Source organism: Oncorhynchus tshawytscha, linkage group LG25, assembly GCF_018296145.1.
Source record: "Oncorhynchus tshawytscha isolate Ot180627B linkage group LG25, Otsh_v2.0, whole genome shotgun sequence".
Taxonomy (NCBI): Eukaryota; Metazoa; Chordata; class Actinopteri; order Salmoniformes; family Salmonidae; genus Oncorhynchus; species Oncorhynchus tshawytscha.
The window spans coordinates 40,727-53,211 of record NC_056453.1 but is presented as its reverse complement, the minus strand read 5'-3'; the positions used below and the strand labels follow the sequence as shown (position 1 = coordinate 53,211).

At 41.3% G+C, this 12,485-nt stretch overlaps 1 protein-coding gene across 3 annotated transcripts in view; it reads right to left on the bottom strand.

Annotated features, from left to right (window-relative positions):
* LOC112224051 (cadherin-related family member 1-like) overlaps positions 1–12,485 on the bottom strand; it is a 165,522-nt gene that overhangs the window by 122,324 nt on the left and 30,713 nt on the right. For all 3 annotated transcript variants that reach the window (XM_024400118.2, XM_024400117.2, XM_024387333.2), the window contains 2 exons: positions 11,578–11,721; positions 1,918–1,996 (listed from right to left, as the gene is read on the bottom strand). In XM_024400118.2, coding sequence (XP_024255886.1) covers positions 1,918–1,996; positions 11,578–11,721 — 223 coding nt within the window. The remainder of the gene's footprint in view (positions 1–1,917; positions 1,997–11,577; positions 11,722–12,485) is intronic.

The window sequence follows — 12,485 nt, the reverse complement described above, 5'->3', positions numbered from 1 at the left end:
ATTGCTTGCTGTTTGGGGTTTTAGGCTGGGTTTCTGTACAGCACTTTGTGACATCGGCTGATGTAAGAGTTTTTTAAATTAATTTGATTGAATCATCATGTTATCAAACTTAGTTTTGTTGCCATACATGTTTATGCTATCACTATTTTAGGAACCCGAAGAAGGAAGAGGAAGTCTAAAGCTCCTGCTGAAATGGAGAAAGTCAAACGCTTCAGCTGAAATGTCATTCTCAATTGTATTAAAGGCTGGGGGAATAAGAGTGTGTATAGTCTCGGCAGTGTAAACATACAAATCAACTGAGAATATGAATCACGTTGTTTTCTTTTCTGTTCATTTATATGTAATTTCAAGGTTGATATAATGTTGAACAGTATGGAGGTACTATTCAAAAAGGAGCAACTGTTGGGTTCTAGCTTGAAATATACTTTTTTTTTTATTTAATTTTTTATAACTTATTGATTACTTTCCATGTATAATGAATGTATATGTTGGGGTCAATGGAGGGTGGATAGAACCTAGCTGTAGGGAAAGTTACTTAGTGAGACAAGGGGAAGTGCAGAGAGTTTACATTCCCTAACCCTAACCCAAAACATGTTATTGTTAAATATCTTGGCTCCTAAGGAGGGAGGCAATGGACAAACAATCGTGTATCAGGGAGGAGTGAGGAATTCGGCCCAGGGTCAGAAGAAGTGAGAAGGAACAGTCCTATTACACACCCACAAAGGTTCTAGCATCAGTCAGGGCCATGACTACACCAGTGAGAGGAACAAATGAATAAGTTCCTGACTAACAACAGTAATGTATTCACTGTCTAGAGTTAACCCTGCCTAGTAGGAGGGTATAAATATATGTGCTTGTGTAACGTCTTTGTCTTTCCAGCTGTATGACCCAGTGGGTGAATAAACTTCGTTTGAGCTTTTTCTATGTTTGTTCAGAACCTAACAAAGGTTAGTAAAGAACCTAACAAAGGTTAGTAAAGTAGTAAAGTTAATAATTTAAACCACTTAAATATACTCACATTCACAAAACATTTAGTATTTGACACTCACACATTCATTCCTCAACTGTTTTTTCTATAATGCTACAGGCTCTTTATCATTCTCCATACCTTATATTCCAAATCATCCTACATGCATCCAACAATACCACCATGGAATTTTGCAGCTGCTATTCGAGAACTCATCTGGATTAGAAATCTTATTCCAGAGCACATTGTACAGCTGTTTTTAAAGATTGTATTGCCAGGAATCCTTTGTGTAGGCAATGCCATATGTATAGGTTAAGAAGCATATAGTATGCAGCTGTCGTTTTTAAACCTATAGCATACATGACACACCCATATCTTTCTATCTACATGCTTTTCTTCAGGTTTCTATGCAAATTAATCAATTCATGTTTATTTAAGCCTGCAGCTAGTTATTTGAAAAGAGACATTCATGCAAAAACATGATTCAAACTTGAATTCACTGACAGAGAGATGTCTAATAAAACACCAGCTTCCTGAGCAGGCACATTGACGTTTACAATATTTGCTGGCTAGTCTAGTCATCTGTAACATTGCTTAGCTTTCAATAAATTGGTCAACGGAGTTACCTCTTCATAAGATCAAAACCATTCATATTGCATGATGCATATTTCAAGTGCACTCGGAAACAGTCTCATTTCATTCCTAGGGAGCTGACGTTAGCTCCTCTTAACACACTGACAGCAGATCACGATTTCATGTGTTTACATCTTAGAAGCAGACCATTGAACACCTTCATCACGAGGGGTATGTAAAGGAGTTCAGACACACAACAGGATTTTCGGTACGTTATATCAAATTAAATGAGCACATATCATGGTAAATCAATGTAAATAAACAATGTATACAGAGATACTCCATAGAAAGCCTACTGGATAACTGTTGATGCTTACCATTCTCAAGGGAATAATGAATTGGTTTGGGCATTCCTAGGTCTCCATCTTTGGCGAAAACTGTGAATATTTCCGAACCCTGTGGACAGAAGTGTTATTAGAATAGTCTGAGCTATGAAACACATCGATGTAATTACCAGTAAAACAGGATTGGTAATCAGCTTTGAGGCATTAGAGGCATTCAGGATAAATACAGCTGGAAAATTTCTCTCCAATAGCTACATGGACAGTAGCATTTTGCTTGTTGGACTATAATGAAGATGTATACGTAAGAAAGAGAAAAAGAGAAAAATATATATTAATTCTATAAAATATAATTTTGTGGTTCAGTCTACATGTTACCAGTTGCGCAATATATACCCTGCTCCCCCAAAATCTACTGTATTTTCTATCGTCCATATTATGAGGTGTTGAATGAATACAATCTTAGTTTATGAATTCCCATCAACATCGAAAACAGAAATATAGTTATAATGATACAGTAGTTCAATAGTTGAACAGTCATGTTTTTGCTGAATGTAACACATGCAACATCACTCAGTGTTTACAATTACAGTTGTCGTTTAGGGTATTTCTTGCTGATAATAAGGAGATTCCTTAGACAAAGACCGTAGCATAAAGTTGCAAAATGTTTTGCCATGTAAACCTTATACTTCAAACATAAAACATTTTACAGCAAAAACTAGTTTATTTTGGACAAATGCAGGTGCCCTGTTTCATTCCGTTTGCTTCTGTTTGCTTCCATTTGGTTCGTAGTGAATATACCCCTGGAGCAGTCCACCGCAAAAACACAGCATGGGGCTACTAAGAGACTGCAGAGAGAGAACCGACTGGTTACAAACGGGTTGAAACAACATTTCCATGCAATTTCAACAACAACAAACATTTCCAACTGATGTCATTTAAATCAACATGGAAAACTGTTTGGATTTGAAAGAATACATCAACAGAAAGGAATTTCTGGACTTTTCCAATGTGCAATAAGTAGAAATCACTCCCCCACTCGCTTCATAAATTCACCTGATCAGTTTTTGAATCTTTTAGATTGCTGCTGCCTGATACCATGATAAATCACATGGAGAGGATCTTTGCTATCAAGCTATCAGTGTGCATAATATCTAACTAGCGAGATAAGAGTTGTGAAAAAATATGAAACGCTGATGGGCATTCTGACTGACTGACAGCAAACTAGGCTGCCCGCTGCATGTTGAGGACACACACACACCCCTCCTTGCACTCCTAATCTGCAGATTTTTTGCAGTGACTGTGAGAATGTGCAGGGAGGTCTTTTGCCAACATCTACTTACGCATATTAAAACACGAATATCACGAGTATCATCCAATCCGACTATCAACTGTCAATTTATGGGTACGATTACGAATACGAGTATTACCATGGCGGCATACCCCTACTTTTCACGCTCGAGTTCCAAATATCTCTAACAGTCTCCCCAGCATGATTTTTTTATGGGTGTGATGTCACTGTTCTAAAATGTGATTGTTACGCAACACGACAGTTAACTCGCGCTGCCTTCAAACCAAGGCATGCTTCCAGCTAATTATCTATCTATATTATCTAACTTGTCAATTTCAAATTATTTTCAAACAACATTTTGAAATTAGGTGTGTTCCGCCTCCTCATTACTTCACATAGAAGTAGCCTTTTTCACTGTGGCGGACAATTTACATTTGAGGCATGCTATGTTAATGTAAGGCGAGGATTAGATCGATGAGCCGGACAAACTGCTCACTTTAATGAGTGCCCAAGCACTCCCCCAGTGTTTCCCCAGGCCAAGTATGACGAGAACCTTTCTGGGGATTGTTGCCCGTTTCATTGATGGGAGATATAAAGGCCACAAGGCGTGGCTGAGCTCTGAGCACATACAAGGACACCACACATTTACCAAAAATATGAAAGTGTACTGAGGAACTGAAACGTGCAGCGACAGGTAATACGAGTGGTGACTGACAGCACAAGCAAGATGATCAAGACCTTCAACCTACTTGGTTTTGAGGAAACCAATGATGACGGAGAGGAGGAAGATGAGGCATCCAACATGAAGGTGGAGGCCGCACCACCTTTAGTCTGACAATTCCAAACTGACCATATAGCCAACAATGTGGACATGATGGCAAACCTGTACCTCACAGAGTCAAATCTTAATTTCCGGTGCCCAATTCAAATGCTTCAGCTCGCAATAAAGGATGACACTAACATGCAAGATGGGGTTAGTGGACTGATCCAGAAAGTGGGGAAACTTGTCAAAAGTGTTAGGAAGAGTACATTGAACACAGAGGAAAATGACAGATTGGGAGTGCATCCCACAACATCCTGCATGACAAGATGGAACAGTCAATTACACATGATTGAGTCTGTGTTAAAGATGTTTCAAAGAGACACATTGAGGCAAAACAAACTGAAGTCTACCTTTGATGATGCAAAAACTCATCCTAAACGAAGAGCGTCGGCTACAGGTCCTGGTGGAGGTACTGACACCACAAGCTGACCTAATATACAGAAAGAGTTGGGGAACCTGAGCATGATTCTCCCTGCCATGTCAGAAATAAATAAATAGTTGACTAGCATGTCTCAGCCCATAGACATTGCTGCTTTTGCAGAAACACTATCAGATTGCATCTCCACTCGGTACAGGCGATACTATAACGATAAACATCTTGTCATAACCACCATCCTGAAACCCCAGGTTTAAAACTGAGTGGGTGATAAGGGATGAACTCGTGCATAACCAGTTGGAGAGATACTCAACCTCATTGTGAAGGAAACCGGGGCTATCAACGCACCTCCGGTAGGTGCATCTGCCATACCAGTAACACCCGCAGCACCTAACCCTGCCCTGAGCAGAATTAAGTGCCCAAAAGACCTTGCATGTTCGGTTTCTACTTCATTCAACAGCAGCGGTCCTCTCTAGCGATCCTCTCTAGTTGCAAAAGGACGGCCATGAGAAGAAACACAGACGAGGACGTTATCACCTTTTGGAAAGACAACGCCTCATCCCTGCCCCGCCTGGCAAGTGGCCAGAAGAGTTTTTAGCAACCCCAGTGGCTCTGCTGCTGGCCTGCTCTCCAGGCGACATCGCATGAGCCTGAAGCCCGACTGAAGCCAAACCCGTGTTTCTAAAAATGTATTCAAAGGCACTGTAGACTGAGCCTAAGTCACAGCCTATATCACAATGTATAGACCAAAACAAGATAATACAACAAAATCAAATCAAATCACACATTATTGGTCACATACACATGGTAACAGATTTTAATGAGTGTAGCGAAATGCTTCTTAATGTATTTATTTTTAGGTTATAGCCTTGAAAAAATTTAAATAATAAATTAATAATATAGCCTAAATAATTCATTTTCCTTCCTTCTTAGGCTACCTGGCTGTTACCTACTTATTGTGTGTATATGATGTTGACTTCCTACAGTCACCTTTTCATGTTGTTTATTAAAATACTTTTCATTCAAATCATATGGTTTGCTTTGGTAGGTCCATTAGTCACGAAGCTAGATGTTGTTGTATAAATGGTGATTTTAAACAAACATTTTATGGAGCGAATTTGGAGCATTTTTAGCGGATTGGTTGGAAAGGACGTGGAGCTCTGTGTTGAGCAGGATTTCAACCTGCTCCCAGGCCTGCTGAGAAGTGACAGACTCCACCCAAGCTGTAGAGGTGCTCTCATCTTATCTATAAACATATACAAGGCTCTAAATCTTCTAACTCCACAATGAGATGTGCCACAGTGAGATGATTGACTCAGCCATGCCTCCTTGCTCGGCCAACATTTCCTAATCTCCCACCTCTTCTAATACAACAATCCCTGATGCTTCTCCCTCTTTTTCCCCTACCCCGCTACAAAGTTTCTCCCTGCAGGCAGTCCCTGAGTCCAAGGTGCTAAAGGAGCTCCTGAAACTTGACCCCCAAAAAAACATCTGGGTCAGATGGTTTAAACCCTTTCTTCTTTAAGGTTAATGCCCCTATCATCGCCAAGCCTATTTCCGACCTTTTTAACCTCTCTACTTTCTGGGGAGGTTCCCATTGCTTGGAAGTTAGCCACAGTTTGTCCTTTATTTAAAGGGGGAGATCAAGCTGATCCTAACAGTTATAGGCCTATTTCTATTTTGCCCTGTTTATCAAAAGTGTTGGAAAAACTTTGATAATCAACTGATTGGCTTTCTTGATGTCTATAGTATTCTCTTTGGTATGCAAGGTTATGGATGTGTCACTGCAACCTTAAACTCGGCAGATCATTTTCCATTAATGGATGTCGATTTTAACTTGTTTGACTGCTATAATTAAGCAATAAGGCCCGAGGTGGTGTGGTAGTACACAGCCCTTAGCCGTGTTATATTGGCCATATAACACAAACCCATGAGGTGCCTTATTGCTATTATGAACCGGTTACCAACATTTTTAGAACAGTAAAACGTTTTTGGGGAAATACCCTTCATACACGGTCTGATATACAGTTGAAGTCAGAAGTTTTCAACCACTCCACAAATTTGTTAAACAGACAATGGTTTTGGCAAGTAGGTTAGGACATCTACTTTGTGCATAACACAAGTCATTTTTCCAAAAATTGTTAACAGACAGATTATTTCACTAAATCGCATTTCCAGTGGGTCAGAAGTTTACATATCCTAAATTGACTCTTGGAATACAGCTTGGAATATTCCAGAAAATGATGTCATAGCTTTAGAAGCTTCTGAAAGGCTCATTGACATAATTTGAGTCTATTGGAGGTGTACTTGTGGATGTATTTCAAGGCCTACCTTCAAACTCAGTGTCTCTTTGCTTGACATGATGCGCAAATCAAAAGAAATCAACAAAGACCTCAACATTTTTTGTAGACCTTTTGTAGACCACATATCTGGTTCATCCTTGGGAGCAATTTCCAAATGCCAAGTTTATCTGTTTGAACAATAGTACGCAAGTATAAACACCATGGCACCACGCAGTCTTCAGACCGCTCAGGAAGGAGACGTGTTCTGTCTCCTAGAGATGAACATACTTTGGTGCAAAAAGTGCAAATCAAACTCATATCAACAGAAAGGCCCTTGTGAAGATGCGGGAGGAAACAGGTACAAAAGTATCTATATCCACAGCAAAACAAGACCTATATCGACATAACCTGTGTCACGCCCTGGCCTTAGTATTCTGTGTTTTCTTTATTATTTTGGTTAGGCCAGGGTGTGACATGGGTGATTATGTGTTTGTCTGGTCTAGGGGTTTTTGTAGATTGATGGGGTTGTGTTCAGTGTAGTATTCTAGGTAAGTCTATGGTTGCCTAGAGTGGTTCTCAATCAGAGGCAGGTGTGTATTGTTGTCTCTGATTGGGAACCATATTTAGACAGCCATATTCTTTGGGTATTTCGTGGGTAATTGTTTCCGTGTCTGTGTTTTTCACCACACGGTACTGTTTTGGGTTTCGTTCGCTCCACATTTGTTTTTGTATTTCAGTCGTGTTCATGTGTAGTATTTCTTATAAAAAAAACATGGACACTTACCACGCCGCATATTGGTCCTCCGATCCTTCTCGCCTCTCCTCTTCAGACAAGTAGGTGGAAATCCCTTACAACCTGAAAGGCTGCTTAGCAGGGAAGAAACCACTGCTCCAAAACCACCATAAAAAAGACATACTACGGTTTGCAACTGCACATGGGGACAGAGATCGTTCTTTTTGGATACATTTCCTCTGGTCTGATGAAACCAAAAAATAACTGTTTGTCCCCAGTCCACCTGGCCGTGCTGCTGCTCCAGTTTCAACTGTTCTGCCTGCGGCTATTGAACCCTGACCTCTTCACCGGACATACTACCTGTCCCAGACCTGCTGTTTTCAACTCTCTAGAGACAGCAGGAGTGTTAGAGGTACTCTGAATGATCGGCTATGAAAAGCCAACTGACATTTACTTCTGAGATGCTGACCTGTTGCACCCTCGACAACCACTGTGATTATTATTATTTGACCCTGCTGGTCATCTATGAACATTTGAACATCTTGGCCATGTTCTGTTATAATCTCCACCCAGCAAAGCCAGAAGAGGACTGGCCACCCCTCATAGCCTGTTTCCTCTCTAGGTTTCTTCCTAGGTTCTGGCCTTTCTAGAGGGTTATTCCTAGCTTCTACACCTGCATTGATTGCTGTTTGGGGTTTTAGGCTGGGTTTTTGTACAGCACTTTGTGACATCAGCTGATGTTAGAAGGGCTTCATAAATAAATGTTATTGATTGATTGATTGATTGTCCATAATGTCCATCGTTATGTTTGGAGGAAAAAGGGTGGGGATTGCAAGCTGAAGAACACCATCCCAACCGTGAAGCAAGGGGGTGGCAGCATCATGTTGTGGGGGTGCTTTTGCTGCAAGAGGGACTGGTGCACTTCACATAATAGATGGATGCATGAGGAAGGAAAATGATGTGGATATATTGAAGCAACATCTCAAGACATCAGTCAGGAAGTTAAGGCGTGGTCGCAAATGGGTCTTCCAAATGGACAATGACCGCAAGCATACTTCCAAAGTTGTGGCAAAATGACTAAAAGACAACAAAGTTAAGGTATTGGTGGCCATCACAATGCCCTCACTTCAATTCCATAGAACGTTTGTGGGTAGAACTGAAAAAGCGTGTTCGAGCAAGGAGACCTACAAACCTGACTCAGTTACACCAGCTCTGTCAGGAGGACATCAATTCACCCAACTTATTGTAGGAAGCTTGTGGAAGGCTACACAAAACGTTTGCCCAAGGTAAACAATATAAAGGCAATGCTACCAAATACTAATTGAGTGTTTGTAAACTTTTGACCCACTGGGAATGTGATGAAAGAAATGAAAGCTGAAATAAATCCGTAAATATATTTGGCTAAGGTGTATGTAAACTTCTGACATCAACTGTAAGTATAAAACATGTGCATGAGCAGAGTGTCAGAGTGTCTACAATGCAATATATAGTAAAGAATAGATAGTGAAGGATACAGTATACACTATATACATATGAGATGAGCAATGTGAGATATGTAAACATTCTTAAAGTAGCATTATTAAAGTTACAAGTGTTAATTTATTAAAGTGGCCAATGATATCAAGTCTAAATATAGACAGCTGCCTCTCTGTGTTAGTGGTGGCTGTTTAACAGTCTGATGGCCTTGGGGCGGCAGGGTTAGAGTGGTTAGAGCGTTGGACTAGTAACCTGAAGGTTGCAAGTTCAAACCCCCGAGCTGACAAGGTACAAATCTGTCGTTCTGCCCCTGAACAGGCAGTTAACCCACTGTTCCAAGGCCCTCATCGACTATAAGAATTTGTTCTTAACTGACTTGCCTAGTTAAAAAAAGATAGATATATAGATGATAGATAGATAGAAGCTGTTTGTCAATCTTTCTGTCCCAGCTTTGATGCACCTGTACTAACCTCGCCATCTGGCTGGAAGCGGGGTGAACAGGAAGTGGCTCAGGTGGTTATTGTCCTTGATGATCTGTTTTGCCTTCCTGTGACATCGGATGTTGGAGGTGTCCTGGAGGGCAGGTAGTTTGCCCCCGGTGATGCTTTATGCAGATTGCACCAACCCCTGGAGAGCCTTGTGGTTGTGGGCGGTGCAGTTGCCATACCAGGTGGTGATACCGCCCGACAGGATGCTCTCAATTGTGCATCTGTAAAGTTTGTGTATTTTTGGTGACAAGCCAAATTTCTTCAGCCTCCTGAGGTTGAAGAGGCGCTGCTGTGCCTTCTTCACCATGCTGTCTGTGTGGGTGGACCATTTCAGTTTGTCCGTGATGTGCCCGCCGAAGAACTTAAAGCTTTCCACCTTCTCCACTAATGTCCCGTCAATGTGGATAGGGGGGTTCTCCCTTTGCTGTTTTCTGAAGTCCATGATCATCTCTTTTGTTTTGCTGACATTGAGTGAGAGGTTATTTTCCTGACACCACACTCCGGGGGCCCTCACCTCCTCCCTGTAGGATCTCTCGTCGTTGTTGGTAATCAAGCCTACCACTGTTGTGTCATCTGGGAACTTGATGATTGACTTGGAGGTGTGCATTGTCACTCAGTCGTGAGTGAACAGGGAGTATAGGAGGTGGCTGAGAACGAATCCTTGCGGGCCCCAGTGTTGAGGATCAGCGGAGTGGAGATGTTGTTTCCTACGCTCACCACCTGGGGGCGGCCCTTCAGGAAGTCCAGGACCTAATTGCACAGGGTGGGGTCAAGACCCAGTGACTCAAGCTTAATGATGATTTTGAAGGGTACTATGCTGTCAAATGCTGAGCTGTAGTCAATGAACTGCATTGTTACATAGGTATTCCGTTTGTTCAGATGGAATAGGGCAACGTGCAGTGCGATGGCAATTGCATCGTCTGTGGCCCTATTGGGGTGGTAGACAAATTGAAGTGGGTCTATGGTGACAGGTAGGGTGTAGGTGATGTGATCCTTGGCTTTCAAAGCACTTCATGATGACAGAAGTGAGTGCTACAGGGCAATAGTCATTTAGTTCAGTTACCTTAGCTTTCTTGCGAACAGGAACAATGGTGGCCATCTTAGAGCATGTGGGGACAGCAGACTGGGATAGGGATTGATTGAATATGTCCGTAAACACACAGCCAGCTGGTCTGCACATGCTCTGAGGACGCGGTTAGGGATGCCATCTTGGCCTTCAGCCTTGCAAGGGTTAACACGTTTAAATGTTTTACTCTCATCATCCACAGAGAAGACAAGCCCACAGTCTTTGGTAGCAGGCCAAGTCGGTGGCATTGTATTATCCTCAAAACAGGCAAAGAAGTTGCTTAATTTGTCAGAAGCAAGATTACGATTTCCGTGACGGGGCTGGTTTACCTTTCGTAATCTGTGACTGTCTGTTGACCCTGCCACAAATGTCTCATGTTTGAGCCGTTGAATTGTGACTCCACCTTGTCTCTATACTGACACTTTGCTTGTTTGATTTACTATATAAATAAATTTGATTTGATTTGATGGAGTCACGGTCAGATTTGTCAAAAGGAGGGCAGGGGAGGACTTAAGCACCTTGTTTGTATCGCTTCCCAAGTTTTTGCCTATAGGAGGATCAACAAGATATCGCCTGACCCCTCCGAGAGTTAGAGTAGCAATGGTTGAGCGTGTTAGCCCTAGGACCATGCCCCAGGCTCGTGTACAGCAATCAATATGCTGATAGAATTTAGGTAGCCTTGTTCTCAAATGAGCTTTGTTAAAAAACCCAGCTACAATAAATGCAGCTTCAGGAAATATGGTTTCCAGTTTGCATAAAGTCCAGTGAAGTTTCTTGATGGCCATCTTGTTATCCGCTTGCTGGGGGATATACACGGTTGTGACGACAACCGAGGAGAGTTCTCTTAGGAGATAATACGGTCGGCACTTGATTGTGAGGAATTCTAGGTCAGGTGAACAAAAGGACTTGAGTTCCTGTATGTTGTTACAATTACACTATGAGTCGTTAATCATGACACATACACCACCGCCCTTCTTCTTACCAGAGAGATGTTTATTCCTGTCAGCGGGATACACTAAAAATCCCTAAATTAGCCTAAATTAGCCTAATTCTAATGACATGGTTACATTTTTTTGAAGTGTTATACAATTGTACGGTGTTCTTCATGTGTGTGTGTCATGTTAGTGTGATATCTTGAGAGTTGTGCATGTTTGTACTTACTGGTACGGACACTTCATAAACGTATCCGAAATATGGTGTCCCGACAAAGCTAGGGGGCGTATCCTGGGTGTCAATCACATTGATTGTCAAGGTGGCAGAGGATGACATCACCTGTTCTTTCCCATTGTAATTCCCACCACCATCCTGTTACAGAATCAAATATCCCATATTATACATCCTTATTTTATGCAATTTAATTTAAAAGATCAGACATGGCTTTATTCAAGTTTGTCTTCATTTAGATAAAATACATCCTTCAAGAAGGATTTGACACAAGATAGCAGCACAATCAACAGTAGAGACAACAAGGTGGATCATACTGCTGCTGGAAGTGTGTGCCCCACAATGTTTCGGAATTCCCAGTCCATCATATTTATGTTGGGGGAAAAGTCGATGGAAAACATTGTTGAATTCAAACATTCTGCTGAAAGGTCCATGACAGTTTGCTATTGTTTTCTCTTTCCAGATACATTATAAATTACTGCTAAAGATTCTGCCAATACAGTAAATAGACCGTGACTTACATAAAATATTTCACAGTATGTGTAGGGTACAGTAATTCTATGCGATAGGAGTGCGACATCATTGCCTATTTAATCTCTGAGCGTATACCAGGACAGGACAAATAAATCTGTTTATCTATTGATTAACTAAATATTGAACAATTTGTCTTTTGCATGCCTTGGCCTGATGGCAATAGTTCCAAATGATACAGTATATGAAGGGCGTTATTGTCAAACAGGATATTGATAACGGGAAACATGCGTACAGTGGGGAGAACAAGTATTTGATACACTGCCGATCTAGCAGGTTTTCCTACTTACAAAGCATGTAGAGGTCTGTAATGTTTTGTCATAGGTAGACTTCAACTGTGAGAGACGGAATCTAAAACAAATATCCAGAAAATC